At 40.3% G+C, this 19,617-nt stretch overlaps 2 protein-coding genes across 2 annotated transcripts in view; one reads left to right on the top strand and one right to left on the bottom strand.

The window, feature by feature from the left end:
- Window positions 1–4,132: 4,132 nt before the first annotated feature.
- LOC126389735 (voltage-dependent calcium channel gamma-1 subunit-like) lies at window positions 4,133–7,245 on the top strand. Its single transcript, XM_050043565.1, has 2 exons — window positions 4,133–4,325; window positions 4,426–7,245. Exons 1-2 carry the CDS (start codon window positions 4,136–4,138, stop codon window positions 4,656–4,658), a joined length of 423 nt encoding a protein of 140 aa, XP_049899522.1. The 5' UTR covers window positions 4,133–4,135; the 3' UTR covers window positions 4,659–7,245.
- A 2,657-nt stretch (window positions 7,246–9,902) lies between these two features.
- helz (helicase with zinc finger) overlaps window positions 9,903–19,617 on the bottom strand; it is a 67,501-nt gene continuing 57,786 nt past the window's right edge. Inside the window, exons 30-33 of the mRNA XM_050043567.1 lie at window positions 18,081–18,357; window positions 17,190–17,907; window positions 15,361–15,652; window positions 9,903–15,193 (exon numbers count right to left, since the gene is read on the bottom strand). Of these exons, the coding sequence (XP_049899524.1) occupies window positions 14,814–15,193; window positions 15,361–15,652; window positions 17,190–17,907; window positions 18,081–18,357 (1,667 nt within the window). The 3' untranslated portion in view covers window positions 9,903–14,813. The remainder of the gene's footprint in view (window positions 15,194–15,360; window positions 15,653–17,189; window positions 17,908–18,080; window positions 18,358–19,617) is intronic.

The following is a 19,617-nucleotide window of genomic DNA, read 5'->3' as shown; positions in this document are numbered from 1 at the left end:
CAGGGTCAACACACACATACACACACACAGCGTCCCAATGCTGATGGCCAGCCCTTGAGACACACACTGCAAGTTTGCTGGAATGATTGCAGCACTGACCTAAATTCCCTGCAGTGTTACTCACTCTTGACTGAGTCATTTGGCTATACCATAATGGTGCATGAGCTTGAATGAACATAGTAGATGTAGATGTCACCGCAGGCACATCCATCCATACAGTAAGACACTCACCTGCCATCGGGACTTTGCCAGCACAAAATAAATGAAGTGCAATGAAAATCTTGCAAGCTGAGAAAAGTCAGGAACAATAGGAATAGATCTGGGCCTTTGGAGGTTCTTCATATATTTTACCATCACAAGTTAACTATGTAAAATGTCTACATAAACTTTATTTTGCCATCTTATTTTGGAAGATTGTCCTCTTGGTCAGCATAAAAAATATCACCTGTATACTATGGCCAGACATTGGGACTTCGACGAATCTCTCCCACAAACAGAAAGAAAAGCAACAAACAGTATGCATGTCTTGTATTGATACACTTAAATAATCCCACACTGAGCACATAAACCTGCATTATATATATATACAGGAAACAATATGTTAATTCGTAACAAATCAATAACACCCCACCCCCATCACCCCTGAGGGGCGACCCCTGAAGATGTACGAGACAGTCCATTCTTCATTAAAAGTTAAGTTTTAGCTGACTTTTCTCAGACCGTGCTCTCCTGTCTCTTAAGGGGCAATGTTTATCGGAATGCACATATTTTATTGGCTAAGTAGCATCAAATGAGGTGATTTACAGCGCATGCAACTGGTCTGTGAGTTCCTTGGTGCTGGTTGAAATAGAAATGCTTTTTCAAAAATGCATTTGCAATAATTTATCAGTTATACATGTAGGTCAGGGTCTGGACAGGATAGCATCTGGGTCTGGACTGCTGTCCACCTATTAGTGACCTCGGGGGTGATGGAGAGGGGTGGCAGGTTAACAAGGGGGACACATTTTGGTCATTTTGCTAATAAGGGGGACAGCGCCCCCCTTATCTTCCCTCAAATCGCCTACTGCACATATATATTCACACATGAATATAAAATGAATGCAAGAGCAAAGCTGTATAATACTGTCTCACAGACATTGAAATATCACACAAAAATTAACACATACTTCCCATAACTGCTGGGCAGGGTTGACTTTTTAACATGTCAGTCTTTGAGAAGTCCTTCACCCGTGGAGTGAGCCCTGTATGACTGAAACACCTTTTGATGTCTCCCTTGCTCTTGGTGCTGAGAAACTTTGGTGTTTCAGACCGAGCTAGCCAGCGAGCTCCACAGATGTGCAGTATCTCAGAGAGCACAGAGTGTTCAGGGTGCAGCCCATCCTCCCCTGCCAGCAGAAGATGAAGGCTCTCTCCCCCAAAGGAGGGCCTCTCCCCTGGGCACGGTTCACAGGCGAACAGGCGGCAGATCAAAGGCCTCACATCCTATCCACCTCTCTGATCGGAAAAACAAGCCAGCTGCTGTTCCTATTACACAGACGCCCTGTATCTGTAAACAAATTACTTTCATATAGTGTATTTGTATGTTGTAAAGATAATTGCCTTTATAAAAAGTCTGGTGATATTTTGTTATTGTCAGCAAAGGATCAAAACCAACAGTGAATTGATCACACCAACAAGTATTGCCTGATATATCTTCATATTCTTTTTGGATTATTGTATTAAATAAGCTCTGTGGCAGAGAACGGTTTATGATACTTACATGTTTTGTTCACCGAGATAATTTCCACAACTGAAAACCACATAAGATTTTTGAAGCATCAAAGCAATTGCCAGAAAGCTAATGTAAGGCTATAAACAAACTACGCCACGGTCGCATGACTTCAACGCTGCATACACAACAAGGCTGTAAAGCTGTGTTTGGATGTGATGACGCTCTGTAGTCTCATTTGGCAACTTGTTAGCAAGCATAATTTCTAAGACATGTAAAAGCTTAAAAAAATATGAGTGGAGTGTTTACTGACATATTTGATGTCATAGAGCAAAACACGAAAGTCTCTTAAACTTGAATTAAAGTTTGAATTGAATACCTTCACTAAACCCACTGACATAGACGAGGGAACTGGGAGTGCTAAAATACTAACTCATTTCCAGGTTTTAAGACTCATTTCCTGCTGCATTATAGCTCCATGAGACTGTCCTCCTCCAAGATGTGACCACACAGGTCGTTTGTACCAGTAGCTTACTACGACACAAATTTATGTCAATTGTTAGGTGGCAACCTCTAGTGACCATAGTTAGTATGACGGGTGCAAAGCAGGAAGTCAGGTGATGCTGTATAAAGACCAAAAAAAGTGTGGGTAGGGAGGAGATCAAGGTGGGCGGATGAGTCAAGCAACCACAGGACTTTCACCCAAGAGATGCTGTTTGTGTCCTGTGAGAAACCTAAAAGTCAGTGTTACGGTATTTTAACTTTGTAACATCCATAGCCTGTAAATAGAGATGGACAAAGCATCTCCAATGACCCAAACTGTACAGAAGTGAAGCTAAAATACCCCAGATACAGCGGCTGCCATCTTGCTTTGGTGACGCCATTCAGAGCCGGAGTCTACACCGTAGCGATCTCCATGATATCAAGTTTCCCACCCATAGACTCATCTGACGAATGCCACAATGCCAGTGCCACTGAATGGGAGCACATCGTTTGGCTCACACAATTGTCAGTAATGTTGTAAAATCCCTGTTTTAGAATAGAATAGAACTTTATGGCATTAAATAACTAATTAAAGCCAAAGTTATCTGATAAACAAACACTTGAACATACAGCAGCATGATTAAAAATACCTTAAAAGACAGGAACCATCTTTGGGAAACAATATTTTATATGTACTTTGAGTATTTATTTTGGCCCATGTCCCATCCACTAACATGGAGGCGACAGGCTTTATGACCTATACTGCAGCCAGCAGCCAGGGGACAATCGAGATGTTTCGGCTTCACTTTTAGGGAGCTGTCATGTCGTCCATCTCTACATACAGTCTATGCTAACATCACATAACATACATACATCAAATTAAGTAGTTAACTGGCTTCTGTAAGTTAAGTTACATAACAAATGTACTTATTTTAATAAACACTTATTTTAACCCAAGCTATTATCTTTTTTGTAAACCTAACAAAGCAGTTTTAGTACAACTTCGACCACTTCAGCGTTAACCATGTGTTTAAAACCATAACGGTAAACAGTCATATACGACCTATTACCATCATTGTACCTTTGATGATTATGATGTTGATCTCCACTACTGGTAGGCGGCTAGTTTAGGAGACACTACTGTGGGTCGTATTTGACGGTAGGAACAAACATAGGTCGTATGGGTTGGAGGACTTATGAGCTCCTTTCAGAACTATTGAAAACACAGACACCCTGTAAGACTCACTGTTGCACTGGGTAACATATTCCATAATTACTATAAAGGTGGGCAATCTTATTTTTACTCTGAGTCGATCAGACATGAGTATTTACCACTGTTAAAACTTACCAAAGCACCAGATGTGAATTATTCCGTGTTACAATTCAGTACATTTTTCTGCCAATGACAGTACTTATATATTTTTGACCCATGTTTTTGTTTGTATGTTTTAGTTGTATGTGTCCACACAGGTTGGTGTGCAACAGACAGGGTAGAAAAGTCTAATATAATTATTACCTCGTCTGTTTTTAATGGGATCTGTTAACAATAAGGAAAATATAGAATAAGGCAAGCCTAATCCTGTAAGCCTAACCTGACACTAATTACTGGTTCAGAACATCTCCAAAAAAACACACACACTAATGGGAAGTGGTCATACAAAAGCAGCTAATTTCCTAAGGACCCCGGATAACATACTGTCAAACAAATTAGGGTGTGACAACATAATGCTAAAAGGGTCATGACGAGGCCTCGCTGTTGTCATTACTTCCCAAGAGTATGTGGTTTTTCAATAATACATTGTGCTTGTTAAAGCAGTGTCTCGTTGACTGTCGTACGGGAGGGTATGTGGATTTGCTAATATGTGATATGAACAATGTCAAATTACACAATAAGAAGACAATGATCTTAGAATATTTGATGTCTTTGGAACTCAAAGGACATCTATGAGTCATGTTATGTCAACACACTTGGCTTTTTTCTTTCCAGAGTACAACATCTCAGCTGCAGCCATCTCCATCTTCAGTCTGGCCTTCATCATCCTGGGCTCTCTGTGTTTGGTGGGATCGTGTACTGGTAAAGGCAAAGGACGAGATTACCTCCTTAAACCTGCTGGCATGTTTTTCGCATTTGCAGGTGAGTTCAGATAAACCAACAACAACTGAAATTCCCTGCAGCCTCTATATTTTGGAAGGCAAAAAACCACCTCATGTTGACACATCTCTCTCCTTCCCAGGTCTCTGTGCCTTCATCTCACTAGAGGTGATGCGTCAATCGGTCAAACGCATGATCGAGAGTGAGGAAACAATCTGGATTGAACACTACTACTCCTGGTCCTTCGCTTGTGCCTGCTCGGGCTTCGTCCTGCTCTTCCTCACTGGCATCGCCCTTCTGCTCCTCTCCATGCCCCAGATGCCCAGGAATCCATGGGAGACTTGCATGGACGCCGAGCCGGAGCAAGCGGAGTGATAGCTAGACAGAAAGATGAATACAGGATATGAGGAGAGTGACTGTGTCTTTTGTTTTGAGTACAGATGTTACATTAATTTGGAGAACAAGAGCTGGCCATAAAAGGGTAACGTCATGATGACAGAAACTGGTTTGGGTGTGGACGGACCATGGCCTCGATGGGAAAATTACCTCCCTGAAATTATACAGCAACTTGAACATGGGGCTTTTGGTGAAGTTTTAAATGTTTGCCTTATCCTGTTTTCCCACTCAGAGTGTAAAATATAGCAACTCTCTTCAACACATCCAGTGTTATACTGGAGATCACAGCTCAAGTCTGACCTGAGGCCGAAAAAACCCCACCATACTTCTAAATAACCTGGTCCAAATACCATTTGCAATTATTGTAAGCACTATTAGTATACTATACAACCCTTACTTACAACTGACATAGAAATGTTAACAATGATTTATCACACTATTATGTGATGTGCTCTGGTTGGTCTCCCAGCTGTCCTCATTATGAACGCCTTAGTTAAAAAGACTACAAGATTTTAGATTGAGTCAAAAATTTAAGAATATAGTGCATTCAGTCGTGGTTTGACGTCCACAGTAGGTTAATTCATGTGATTTTATGCACTGCATTATGTATAATATCTTGTACATATCTAATGTTCATCTGTTGATTTTTGTATGCGATCGCTCAAGGAATCAATTACAAGAAATACCAATTAGATAAGAGAAGTGGAGACATGTGCATTCAAATGTTAAGTTTTGTATTTATAAGAACCTTTAAAGATGAAGAATATCTGATCAAAATAAGAACTGAATAAATGAATGATTTCGAGCAAAGCAGTAGCACAGAGCAGGTTTGTGTGTGTGTGTGTGTGTGTCAGACTGAATGCTAAACACCCACTCAGTCTGCAGCGCTGATCATGTTGGAAAAGGTTCAGCTCCAGCAGGTGCACATGCAAGGCCTTTTACTTTTTGTTGACAGCTTCCAAACCAAACTGATACAAAAAAATTCTCTGTTCGTGTTCATGCGTCATTGTGACCCATTTGAAACGTGGCAAGTTGCTATTTGCGTTCGTCCATGTTTCTGTGTAAACAAACATGCAGAATATCACAGAAACCCCCAACGGGTGCAGGATGTTTACTTGCCAGCCTTTGGCTCCATGTACATACAGCGTCAGATAAACTGCCATTGAGTTTTATTTCAACTGTAAAGAAATATCATGCTGTTACATTATAGAATGGACTATCATTCACCAGTTGAATCACGCAAACACAATACAAAAGGATATATGACATGGTTTGAGACTCTGTTTCATCTGTAACTGTCTACAGGATGACTGACAGTTGAAGCTTTGCGTGCAAAGTGTTTGCTTTGTTTTATTCGGGATTAGCAAACAAGGAGCAAAAAGAAAATGTGGGCTGGTGCCACAAGGCAATGTTGCTTTGGCCCAGTTGGGTTTGAAAAGCAGAAAAACCTCTATGAGCTGCTTACCAGGCCTTCTCCCAATATTCTATAAGATAATGTACAGTTATTACTATGGAATGAATGTTGACAGGGAGATGCAGGACCCTGATGCAAAGTGGAGGGGTCTTGAATCACCCTGAAGGAGTTTATTTCGCAGTGATTACTTACTTTGGGTACAAGTCATCAAAAGACTTGCACAGAGTTGTAGTAATGCATGGTGATGCAGTGGTTAGCATCGTCACCTCACAGCAAGATGTTTCCAGGTTCGGAACCCAGGATGGGGGAGCCTCGCTGTGCGGTGTTTGCATGTTCTCCCCGTGTCAGCGTGGGTTTTCTCAGGGTACTCTGGTTTCCTCCCACAGTCCAAAGACATGCAGGTTAATTGGTGACTCTAAATTGTCCGTAGGTGTGAATGTGTGTGAATGGTTGTCTGTCTCTATGTGTCAGCCCTGCAATAGTCTGGCGACCTGTCAATGGTGTACCCCGCCTCTTGCCCAATGTCAGCTGGGATAGGCTCCAGCCCCCCCGCGACCCCCAACAGGATAAGCGGTTATCGAAAATCAATGAATGACTGAAATTTCATGCCAATCATGATTTTTCTTGAGAGATCCCTGTATGATCTTTACGTTGTGTTGTACTGTAGCTGTGTGGGTATTCTGAGAGACACTGAACATCTGTGAACCACAGATTTGCTTTTGCGTTGCTCAGCATCACCTACTGTATGAAACAGCTGCTGTCCTGTGCACATACAGGTGTGCTGCAGTTTAGCAGCCTATGCATCAGAACTCTTTGTGCAAAACCAGCTGCTGTTTGTAAGAGCTACCGTCCATGTTATGAGCTTATTCAGGGCAAAAGCACATTTAGTTTATCTCTACTTATACAGTATTTATTCTGACTGACTTTCACTTTTCTGATATGTTTGACTAAAAAACTATTGAAATAATAATTAAAAAAAACAGGAATACTTATAGTAGTGGTAATGGATTTCTATATTCTTAGTCTTTCTTATGTTTTTGTCTTTTTCATTACATACGGCATCCACTTAAACAAGTTTTTGAATGCATTTTGTGTGTGCGTGTGTGTTATTTGCTATATGTTTGTAACCAAAATTAAATCTTGATAAGCTTTGGAAAACTTTTGTCTGAGATCTATTTGTATTATTTATTGTTTTCTTTACTTTCATGTAGCAAAGGATAGCCGTCACTGGCTCTCCTTTGGTGCCACATTTTCCTTTTTTGGTTACTTTAATTTGCACTTAAATTTATTTTCCACCTATACAACGTTACACTTTCATACATCAACTCAGCACACTACAGACCAGCTGACTGATCATTTCATACATTTAGTGAGCATATTGTTTGTAAGTTCTGTTGATTGAAATTATCTCTCTAGTACACCTGTGTGCATTTCCCCTCTTTTATCATGGCCTATAAGAGCTGGTTTGTGACAAAGGAGACGCTGCTGCTGACACTGTGACCCTTTCTAGGTAGATGGTGAAAAATGCTTTAACTATTTGTCATTGTCCCTGTCTAGTATATGAGGTATTTTTTTCTGAGACCACATAGTCTTGGCTTTTACATTCGAAGTGCTGAGGAGCCCAGAGCCTTCCAGACTCTCTAGGAAACTAGTTACCACTGAAAACTATCAATAATTCTTGTACACAGTAGGGCTGGGTGTCAGTACTCAATACCTGAAAGGTATAGACCGAAATAACCTTGTACCAAAGTAGTAGTACCAAAACTTTTCCAGCCAAATGACATCTGCATTTGTTATTTTTGTATAGCGATCTAGAAAAAAAAAAGTTTTGCTTGTAGCTAATACCCAAAACTTTCTTTGATTTAATGCGACGAAGTGATTGGCCAACTGCCGCACTAGCTACAACCCATACAATTTGTGATGTGAAGTTAAGCGGGGTGTACTTGGCGGATCTGGCAGATCAGCATGCTAAACGTTCTTAAGTATGGCTTTTACTTAGGACTTGATATTATTCAAATAAGTCACATACCAGTACCCTAAAGCTGATAGATACTTAGATAGTACTTCTTTTGATACCTTTTTTTCTACTTCATTCGATGCCCTTCATGTGATGAAAAGCATTCAGTTGTGTGAAATGCCTCTAGACACCACAGGTGTGTTGTAGAGCCATACTCACGGTAATGAACCAGTAACACATTGCATTAAATCAAAGCATGCTTACAGTGATTGCCTGCAAGAAAACCATACAAGTAGTCATTTTTTCCTAGATCTGGGTACGAAAAGAATCGGATGCAGGTATTGTTTGACCGGATAAGTTTTGATAGTACTTGGAACTAGGTTTGTTCAAGTCCCAATACCGAGCCCTAGCTGCACTACACACCTGTGCATGCAAGTGGTATTTTACACAACTGAATGTTTCCATTGACACGATGGGTATCGAAATAGGGAGAAAAAGGTTTCATATGAAATAGTCTATTGTTATCAGTATCACCTTAAGGGTACTGGCGCCGGTTACACAAAGCACCTTAAGGGAAGATTTTTCTTTACATCCGAGTTAAGGTTTCCTTTACATAAAATCCGTTGCACAAAGGATCATTAAGTCTTCTCCTTAAGGTTTTCTTAAGTTTTTTCTCCTCATCTTGGTCTAATACTTATGACATTGCTTAAAATTCATTAAACTTTTGCTCAGAGGACCTTAGCTGCCCAAGTAAAGAAAAACACGAGGTACGTATGACTGCATCTTAACGGCAACATGACTGAGTTAATAGTGATCAATGAGGAAAATTAAGGCATCCTGAGCAGAACCTGACTGAACCTTTAATAATGAGCAATTGATTTTGCACATTAAATTTAACTGGAGGTCAATTAATAATTTAGAGTTGGAGGACTTGACTTTACGAGCTGCACTCTTCCAATATACAACTAATGATTGCCCTGTAGTTTTTACAACAGGATCTTTCCAATCAGTTACTGGCGAGGTATTCCATGTACACAAGTCAACGGTGCACTGCGTCATTCACCAAGTCATGGTGATGTTCCCGTTCAAACATTGCAGTTTTCTCCCATGTCTTTCCTTGACTAAGGAAACCTTTAACCTCCTGAGACCCTGTGTCCTCATTTGAGGACGTCACATTTTGGGTTTACTTGACCTTATACTTCATTCTACTTAACTTAGACCTGTTGTCCTTGTTCGTGGACACTTTTTTGTGCCATCTAGTGGTAGCAAAACCACAATACACTAATCCATGTAAAAACAAGATGGCAGCCATCTCTGCCAAGTCAGTCTGCAGCTGAACCCGACACAAAAGTGGACAGGGTCCAAAATCTGATTAAATTTCATGGTCGATACTTGTTTATGATTTAAAACATTAGTTTGATATGCCATACAAACTACCAATTTTAGCAACAGTAACAAGCTAAGACTCTGTTAATTAGAAAGTACTAGTTTGAGGACATTGGGACTTAATAATCACTGATAATGGTTAGTTTCTTATACTAATCAGGCCCTACTGATCCCAAATAGCTAGGAGAAATTAAAAATGCATACCAAACAACAGCTCAGGACTAGGGAGGTTAAGAGATTCTGTAGAACACCCTTAAGTAATTTCCTCGGCTAAGGAAAAGCTAAACCTTAAATGTCGTACTTAAGGTGCTTTGTGCAACCAGCCCCTGGTATCTTATTTTTTTTTAAATGATACACAGCCCTAGTAGACAGTGACCAAGCTGATGTATTCAATGAAGGCACAAAGGCCTCTCTATGTTACTACTGTGTGATGCAGAGGATGATAAAAACGAGGACGAAACTCAAGCAATTTCAATAAAAACACTTTAATAGAGAAACAAATAAAAAAGAAAATAAACCTTTGAAACACAGTCTAAATCCTTTATTATAACCACCACCAATTGAAATGAAGAAGAGTAAAACAGATCTATTCATTATTTTGTACCCACGAGGGAGGAACCAATGGGACTGGGAGGCTGGGAGAACAGGTGTGCCATTGATTCACTGCAGCGAGGGAAGAACAGAGGAGAGCAAACAGATAACAGGAAGAGATGTGGCGTTTATAGAAGGCTGAACACAGTGCTCTCTACTGGCTGGGCAAAAGGTTGCTCCCTTTCCATGTGCCACACACACACAAGTTGGTTTCGCTTTCTTTAAAAGGCAACACAAATTTTGTTTGTTTTTTTAAGAAAATAATTCATAAGATGAGTATATATGGTGCAAAACTGGGTGATGAGAACAATTCAAATCCAACTTCATTACAAGAGTAGAGACCCTTCGTTTCACAGATTCTGTCAAACTCATTTTGGAAGCAAAGGACAAAAATGAAGCCTTAAAAATAAATCAGCAATGACAAAAATTTGTAAATAAAAATCCCTTTAAAATGTCTTTGGCTCAATCTCTTCTGCTTCAAAAATAAATAAAAGTGAAGAAGCGGTGAAATATTAGTATTGCACAACTTCAGAGATTAGCCAACGACTTTGCTCTGGGGAGAAATGATTCCCCAAACAAACAGAAGCTTCGTAAATACGATGCACACCAGGGAGCAACCTCAGCTTTAGCCCTGCTAAGTAACTGCAGGAAAAAAAAAAAAAAAAAAAAAAGAACTTACATGACCATTACATATTTGATTGACATGTTAGTAAAATATCATAATAGTTTTGTTGATAATGTCACAAGTTATTGTACACATCAAATAATATACCAAAATTTGACTCTGTAGGTTGAACAAAAGCTTTTTTTTTTTCTTTTTCTTTTTCATTTTCTTCATCCACAAATCAATACAAACTGATAAAAACAGGGATAAAAACCAGCCAGGTCATCTCAACATGCATGAAAAGAAAAGTCTTCACATTAAAAAAAAAAAATAAATCCATGTTGATTGTTGTACAGCGGTGAGAAAACAGAACAGGACAAATCCAGCAACATATACTTAAAAATATGTATTGTACAGTGAAATAAGTTCTCTTATAACAGCTGCAACACAAAGTCTCCTCTTTGTCAAATCAGCCAGACACCGTCTTAAAAAAACAGAAAAGAGAAAATCTAAAAAGTTACAACAAGATGTCGCAACTACCAACTGGGTTGTTGTTGTCCATTTCTAGAATTATTATTATTTTTGTGAATTTGCATAATTAAAAAGGGCATACCTCTTCTTTGAACAGCTTCTACAAAATTGAGGCGCTCCCAAAGTTCTTGTTTGTAAATACCTAGAAAATGCATATTTACAAGTATGTGTTGTTCTCCGCTAAGTCAAAAAATCTGGACCTTCGAAATACAATGTCAAAACTTAAAACACGTACAAATAAAACCATGAAGCTCTCCGCTGACTGTTACAAACACATCTAAGTTATTAGTCGTGGGGTACTAGCTCTCTCCGAAGTCGTGACACTTTGAGAGATTTAACAGTGACTAACTGCCGTGTGGACGCCATGAGACGGCAGGGTGACATTATTACAATTTCATCAATTTGCAAATGGGGCAGTGGTGTTTCAACAATTAAAATTAATTACATAGAGCAGGACTGAGCACTGGATGAGTGTTTCCAGTATTGCTTTCATTATAAAGGAAAAACCTTGGCAGATGTAGGATCAGCATCGTTTTTATATTTTACCTGCAAGGGCCTTCAGATCACCGGGGCCTCAGTGTGTAAGCAGTGAAACTCATGTGCATGTAAGCTGTGTGGCCTCCGTGTGTGTGTGTGTGTGTGTGTGTGTGTGTATGTGTGTGTCAACTAATATCAAGCAACTCACTGACTGGAGCTCAAACATGAATTGTCACTGTGTTATGTTCATCATGTGTTTTAGGTTGTGAGAAAAGAAAGTCACATGAACGTCGCAAATGTAAAACTTGGTCAGAGCTTTTTCAATTAAAGGGTTCGTTAGGTATTTTTCAACATGGACCCTATTGCCCACGTTTTTGTGTCTAAGTAACTAATGGCAACATTTTTTAAAAACTGATCCAGTATTCAGTGAGAGCGCTGCAGCCAGCAGCCTCGTAGAAGGCTGCAATGTAACCAATCAGGCTTATTCACCCATCAATTTACGCCCAATCAAAGTGCTTGTTTTTGCCACTGACAGGCTCAGATTATTATTCCAAGTGCGTGACAATATTATGCAAATTATCCCTATAAAGTATCCCTTCGATGCCCTTTTATCAAAGAGTAATATCCTTTTTATTTAACAGGAAACAGCTCCAACATCGTAATCGCCAAGCCCACCAGAAATTTAAGTGTGTATAGAGCCAGCATACTTTCACATCTAGCTGGGTAAATTAAGGGTTTATTTCAACCAAACCAAAGTTGGTGATTGTTGGAGCAGTGAAAAACAAACCAAGTGGGCTATTGTGAGTTTTATTTTTCTCCTGTTGACTTTGAATCAAGTGTGTTTTACTATGATGAAATAACTGTTTATCTATATGGAGTCTGGTGGGTTTGGTGGTAGTGATTTTCGGGCTGTTTCTGGTCTTTAACAAAAAAGGTCTATCTCTGCAAGGATCCTTCAATAATCTTGTCAGACACTTATAATAATAATTTGAATAATAATCTGAAACTTAATGGCACTTTAAGCAGACATTACGGTGCGCAAATGCCCCGAGTGTTACACTGCATCCTGTAGTGTCGCTCAGTACTGAACCAATTCCAAGTTTTTTTGTTCCCATCAGTCACTTTGATACAACAACATAAAATAGGGTCCAGGTTGAAAAATATCAGACTTACCCTTTAAAACAGAGGAAATTAGATTAATCTACTGCTTTAATATTAATTAATATATTAATCAGATCAGACTGAAAAACAGCGAATAATGTAATTCTCTGAATGACCAGGAACAACGTGCACGACATTACTGATTCATTCTTATTATGCACAGTCTAAAAAACAGACACTTTGACAGTCACACGATTTTGAACAAATTATTGTATAGTAACTTTTACTGCGTTACTTTTTTGGTTAAATCTCTGAGTGTTGAAACAGATGGAGGATGTGTTTGCTTTGCATTTCCTAATGTGCACAGAAAAAAATATTAGTGATACGGAAATGCTTTTCACTTATTATGGCCAATGATCAATGTTTCTGTTACAACCTGAAGCAAATATTAGCTCATGGGAGTGATATATGATTATTGTTTATGATAAGGTTCCACAGATATTAATGGATTGTCTTACAGAGAAAATTATCTTTGGGCAGTCTGGCTCATTTTATGAAAAGTCATCTAGAAACTGGGAAATTCTGACTGAAAAGCATCTGGGACCAACAGTGTGTTAAGAGCATAGACAGCATTAACAATCAGAATAATACACAGTCCGCTCTTTGCTACACTGATGACATCTAGGCCATTTAGGATAAAATCAAAAACCACCAACACTGGTGAATTACTGATGTGTATTTTTAAATGTCAGGGTATTTACTGTGATTCTACAGTTTCAATATACTTCAGATTTAACCAAAAAATACCGACAGTTCACGTGTTCAAAAACGTCTGGCAGTGTTCATCACACCCTCGGCTTCAACTTACCAATCGTGACACACCACTCTGACCTCACCACTCTCTCTTCACTTTCACAAACCTTCAGAGTACTGCAACCTTTTCAAAACAAAAAAAGCTTAATGTCAATTCTAGACACAAAAAATAAAAACTCATTTCATATCCCCAGCAGATTTTGAAACATCTCCATGGTGAAAGATTTCTGTTTACACAAACAAAAAGAAATAAAATAAAATGACTGAGCATCGGCCACAAGCGAAGCAGTTTGGGATATTCTTATCATAGAAAGCGACGTCTGGTGTTCTCTGATCCTTAACACAAACAAAGGAGGAATGACATGTCGTTGCTATTTTGACATTTTCACACTGTATCTATTGTTGCTGATGAAAAGTTGGTGAAAAGTAAAATACGCAATCAATATTTGTATTGTTATTTTTCAGTAAATAATCACATTTACTACTAACTCACAAAAGATAATTCCCAGCTATTCCCAGGGTGTCTAAGAATTAAGGATCAGAAGCCAACAAACAGAAAATAATTCATAATGCAAATGCTAGCATGATACAGGAATTTAAGGACATGTCTGTGGCATACAATTCAGTCTTTTATTTTCTTTATATTTACAGATTAGAGGAAAATTTATCTACTTCTATACACTGTTCCATGTAGTTTCTGCGTCAGTTGACCACTTAGCTTTTGTCCGTTACCACGACTACAGTAGTATGAAAATCAAGACGTAACGTCCACTCAAAACTGAAGAATACAAAATGATAAAAACTTCAACATACTTATTTAGTAACCAACAAAACCAACTTCAATAAGGAAAAATATGCAGGTAGCTAAGTGGTCAACCAACTCTTGCCTTTTTTTTTATTTTTATTTATTTTTTTGTTTTGTTTTTTTTTATAACTTTTTTTTAGCATTACGTACATATACAAGTGTAGATAATATAAGTATATATTCATATATACATAATGAGTATGTATATATACCAGTAATGCATTCATTATATATACTTATTTTCTTCACAGATATGTGAAACAGGAGAAAAGATGACTGTTACAAATAAAAAGTTAAAATGAAACAAAATGCAGAAAACAAACCTACTGATAGAAACAATTTGTAAATGCACTTTGCACTATTTTTTTGTTTGTTTTTGGAACCGTTTTGCTTTTTTTTTGTTTTGTTTTTTTGTTTTTTTATTTCATCACTTACTTATTATATGGGAGAGACACTCATTTAAAGTAGGAATAGTACCCATTGCTACCATTTGAACTTCCTATACTCAGCTCTTGTAGGAGGGACAGGGGGTCGCTGTTCTTTTTGACCTGTTCAGGGCGAACAGCTCGGGGTTTGGGTGGAGCGCGGAGGGCGCTGGCATAGGACATGGTGGGTGGTTTGTTTAAATTTGGAGCTCCCTGGCTGGCTTCTGTGGGAGCCTGTGGCGGTGGCGGCGGCGGCGGCTGCTGCTGCTGCTGCTGCTGCTTGTTATTGGGCATGAGAGGAGGAAACTGTCCAAGGTGCTGAAGGGAATTGAGGGAGTGTGGGTGTGTCTGCTGTGCTGCTGTGGCCTCGGCCTTCACCTGCTCCTCCGTCTGACGAAGGGCCTTGGAAGCTGCCAGATCCAGAAGCAGACAAAAGCAAAAAATAGGAAGGGTGCCCCAGAAAGATAAGACGTAAGTAAGACTTGGTTGGAACATGATAAAACGTTCTCAAAATTAACAAAACAACTCTTTGCAAAACAACATGCTGCCTAACAAAAGCCTATCTGCTGATACTTACCCAGAAGGTCCCGGTGCTGAGCAAGTGTGCCGGCTCCGTTACATGGAATGTTCTGGAACGGACCGGGACCCCCACCGTTACTGGGCCAGAGGTCATGTGAGGGGTAACTGTAGGGGGCGTGTGGGTGCTGATGATGCTGTATGTGCGGATGAGGGTGGTCCTGGGGGTCTGATGTGCAGGGCTGGGGCTGCTGGGACAGGGCATTGTGGGCGTTGGCTGGAGACGATTCATCTGGGTAGCTGGAGGAGATGCGCCGCTGATAGAGGGGCCGGCCTGGACCTCTGGGTTCATACTGCGAAGACAGTAAAGATGGATAAGAAAGAGAAAAGGTTGACAACCATAGATGCAAAAGAAGAACTGGCGGCCATTCCTCTTTTATTGATAGGGCAGCCAGAGATACAGAAAAGGAGAGGTCTCCCCAATAGGTGCTCATTCCTATTGAAGTTGCTCAGTGGCCTACGAAGCCAAAAGAGTTGCAACTTCCATGTGTAAAATTACCCTAATCTTCTGCAATTCTTCTGCATTGTTGGGTCCATAAAGCAGATGCACTACAGACTTTCGCAGGCTTAGCAGCGAACTTTCTATTTAACCTTCCGCTAATTTGAATAGGGACAACATGATTTAATTGTGTGGCTCCTCCTGACTTTCAAAATGTCATCAGACCAAATGGATCAAATCCAAATAGTGAAACTAGTCATTCTGCTGGGCTTGTGACGCTCAAAACAATTCATCCACTGAATTACAGACATCTCTTTCACAATCGATGGGAAAAATTAATTTTGGGCTGCAACCTGGAAGTTGTAATTCCACAATTTGGCCACTATGTAAAGTCTGGCGCTGCTCCTGGGGGCTTTTTGAGAGGCGAAACAAAGACTGACAGGATGGTGGGCAAAATGACCTTAAGAATAAAAGTGGCGTGCAGATCTAAAGAAGCAGTTGTCTATAAACATCTTTTAGCACTTACTGACACAGTGATGGATGCGTAAATGAAATAAAAAAACACTCTTGTCAAATAGCTATTATATGTATTTTATGTATTTTCTGCACCCTGCTGTGCACAGAGCACCTCCTTGTTTCATAAAGATCAAAGACCCACAGTATTAATATAACTAGTCCCTCTAGTGCAGGTCTTACTTATTTATTAGATCTTATTTGCCACTAATAGAAATAAGACAGAGCAAACAAGTGTTTATCATATGGTAAGCACATATCCACAATCCATTTTCTCCTTGTAATACAACATTTAAGCTACACATCTTGATATTCATTCTGCATCTCTATCAAATGTGAGAATTTGATGCTAAGTATCCACATTTGCCTGTCAGCACACAGCATTTAGATTTCATCAGAAACTTTAAAATCTCAACTTCATGCAGCATTTAGAGGTGCGTATTTGAGAAAAGACAGACTCGGCTAATCCCATCATCATGCATACAGCTGTACCTTTACCATTACAGTATTTGTGACAGGTGATGCATAATTTCCCGCATTTACAGAGGCTGTCAGACAGGTAGAAAGTTAGAAAGAGTGATGAAACAAGCTCTTTCTCTGGTGCATTTTAAAGCAATAATTTGGACTAAACATGGAGTGCTGGGAAATAAAACAGTCCATGGTTAACTCTCATTTTTGCAGTGACTTCTACATGTGACTTTGAGCGCTAAACAAGCTGGCCATGTCAAGCCTGGCTCGGATCTTGTTGGTTCCTCAAAATACTATCCGGGATGTTAAGGGATCTACAGGTATACAAGTATGTTCCGCCTGCACTGAAGCCTGGAGATTTATAAAACCTAAGGATCCAAGCAATACTCCAAAGAAAGGAATAAACTTGCCTCATCTACATTGTGAAGGGCTGTGGCTGCTGATGTTCTGGGGGACAGAGGGTGGTAGGACTCCTGGTCTGGACCTTGATTCTGTTGGTGTTGCTGCTGCTGCTGCTGCTGTTGTTGTTGTTGTTGTTGTTGTTGTTGTTGTTGCTGCTGCTGCTGCTGTTGTTGTTGTTGTTGTTGCTGCTGCTGCTGCTGTTGCTGGTGCTGATGGTGAAGTTGCATCAGGTGGACTTGCTCCTGCCTGCTGGGGTGAGCCATGATGGGCAGTCCGTAAGGAAGGCCGTGGCCCTGGTTCCCCAACAGGTGATTCTGCTGCGGTGGGCTTACTGACGCAGCTCCGCCATGAGGCCACTGGGCCTCTTGCAGAAGGTATTTGACCTGGGAGGGAGGGGGGCTGGCAGAGTGGGCTGGTGGCTGGTGTGGGTAGCTACCAGTATTATACAGGGGGTTCCCTGGGTGTTGCTGCTGCTGCTGCAGAGCTGGGTTGTTTAGAAGGTTGTCACTGAGGAGGTCGCGGCCTGCGTCATGGGAGTAAGGTCCTGATGGGAAAGGGCCAGCATGATTGGAGGTGGCAGCTAAGGAGGATGACGGGTCACCTGAGGCACGGGACTGGGACTGGCGGTACTGGAGGAGACGAGACTGAGGTGGGGGCTGCATCTCAGCTGTGTCCCTGGGTTCAGGCTGTTCCTGTGGGGGCATCTCTCTCAAGAGGCCAGGGTATCTGGGAAGTGATACATTGATACAGCAATAGTTACGATGCAAGTCCAATTTCAAGCAGTACACCAAATTTTTAATCCCACACATTATTTTCAATGTCCAATAATAAAACTGTAACTGTAGTACTGATTTACCAAAAAATCAAAAATGTCAATACAAGCTAGTGCTAAGTCTAACCTGTTGAAAGGTGGCCCAGTGGAGGCAGGAGTAACAGCGTCATCCTCCATGTTGGCACTAAGGCCCCAATTAGCTGCCCGAAGCAGCTGATGGGGGAAGCGAGCCATGCCGGGCTGAGCGAGGTGGGCGAGCTGTTGGGGCAGCGGGAAGGCGACGTTACCCTGTAGAAAGTGTCCCGCCGTCTCTCCCCACTGGCCCAGTCTGGCCGCCTGCTGTTGCTGCTGTTGCTGCTGCTGCTGCTGGCTCAGGGCCTCTAAAGCCAAGGGACCCTGGAGGTCTGAAAGGTAAACCATGTCATTAGTTTTGGAGTCACTGGTGGTGTCCTCATATCTCAGTGGGCTAAGGTACCATACACTGTTAAGTTTAGGTTATCGTTGAACTGATTCACTATGAATTATTATCTATAACAGTGAATGTTTCGATACATTTCTACACACTGCTGTTCAACAGTTTGGAATATCCTGCCACAAAAGCTTGTCTGGATAGAGTCAGATGACTTGACAGTTTATTATTTTGTATGAAGGGTTAGCAAAAAAAAAGTCGTGTTTTGTGGAGAACAAAACGCCATGCAATGGTTCAATCAGACTGACAGCTGAAAGGGTGGAAATAGATAAAGATACCTCTGAGCAACAGTTCAATACAAATAGAATAAATCACCAGTCATTGGTAAAAGACACTGAAGGCTTAGCTTAAAAATGTGCCCAAAAAGAACAATGGGTTCCCCAAATATTTTGAGCCTAATTGAAAACAATAATTTTGTTCAATAATGATCAAAGGTCACTTGTGCTCGGTATTTTGGGGAAACAAATGGTTATAATGGTCCCCTGTCATGCAACACTGGGGGGACATCAACTACATAGAAGTTTTAATCATTTAATCATTCTTTTTTTGAATTTATTCAAATAATACAATTGGTGTTTTAATCTCTGTTAAAAAAGCCACTATTGAAGGAAACCAGAAAAACACCTACAGGTGATTTCAAACTTTTCAACAGCAGTGTGTGTGACAGAAAACCTGATTCTGTGCCATCATGAGCAACTATGAGTTTACATGTTAAAGTTACAATCTCAAAGATCTTTGTTTCAGTCTCTGTAGAAGCACCTATGATGGTAAACTGTAATTGCAGGCGTGTTTGTTGGCAGACTAAGGCTTGAAACCAGGCAAGTGAATTTAATTATTTCAGTTTGTTTTATGAGCCCTGCAGCTGTATGTTTTGGTGTGTGTGTGAGCAGGCTATCAATGATCATAATTATTGGTTTTTCCCAAGAATGTCGCCCTCGACACCCCCGTTGTAATACTGCAAATGCTGGGCCTTTAAAGGACAACTTTGGTATTTTTCAACCTGGGCCTTATTTCCCCATGTGTATGTGTGCGTATGATTCAATTTTTCAATTTCAATTTTATTTATAAAGCCCAATATCACAAATCACAATTTGCCTCACAGGGCTTTACAGCATACGACATCCCTCTGTCCTTATGACCCTCACAGCGGATAAGGAAAAACTCCCCAAAAAAACCCCTTTAACGGGGAAAAAAA

Source organism: Epinephelus moara, chromosome 5 (genome assembly GCF_006386435.1).
Source record: "Epinephelus moara isolate mb chromosome 5, YSFRI_EMoa_1.0, whole genome shotgun sequence".
NCBI lineage: Eukaryota > Metazoa > Chordata > Actinopteri > Perciformes > Serranidae > Epinephelus > Epinephelus moara.
Note: the sequence above shows the minus strand (reverse complement) of the source record. Positions and strands in the feature narration are given on the sequence as shown.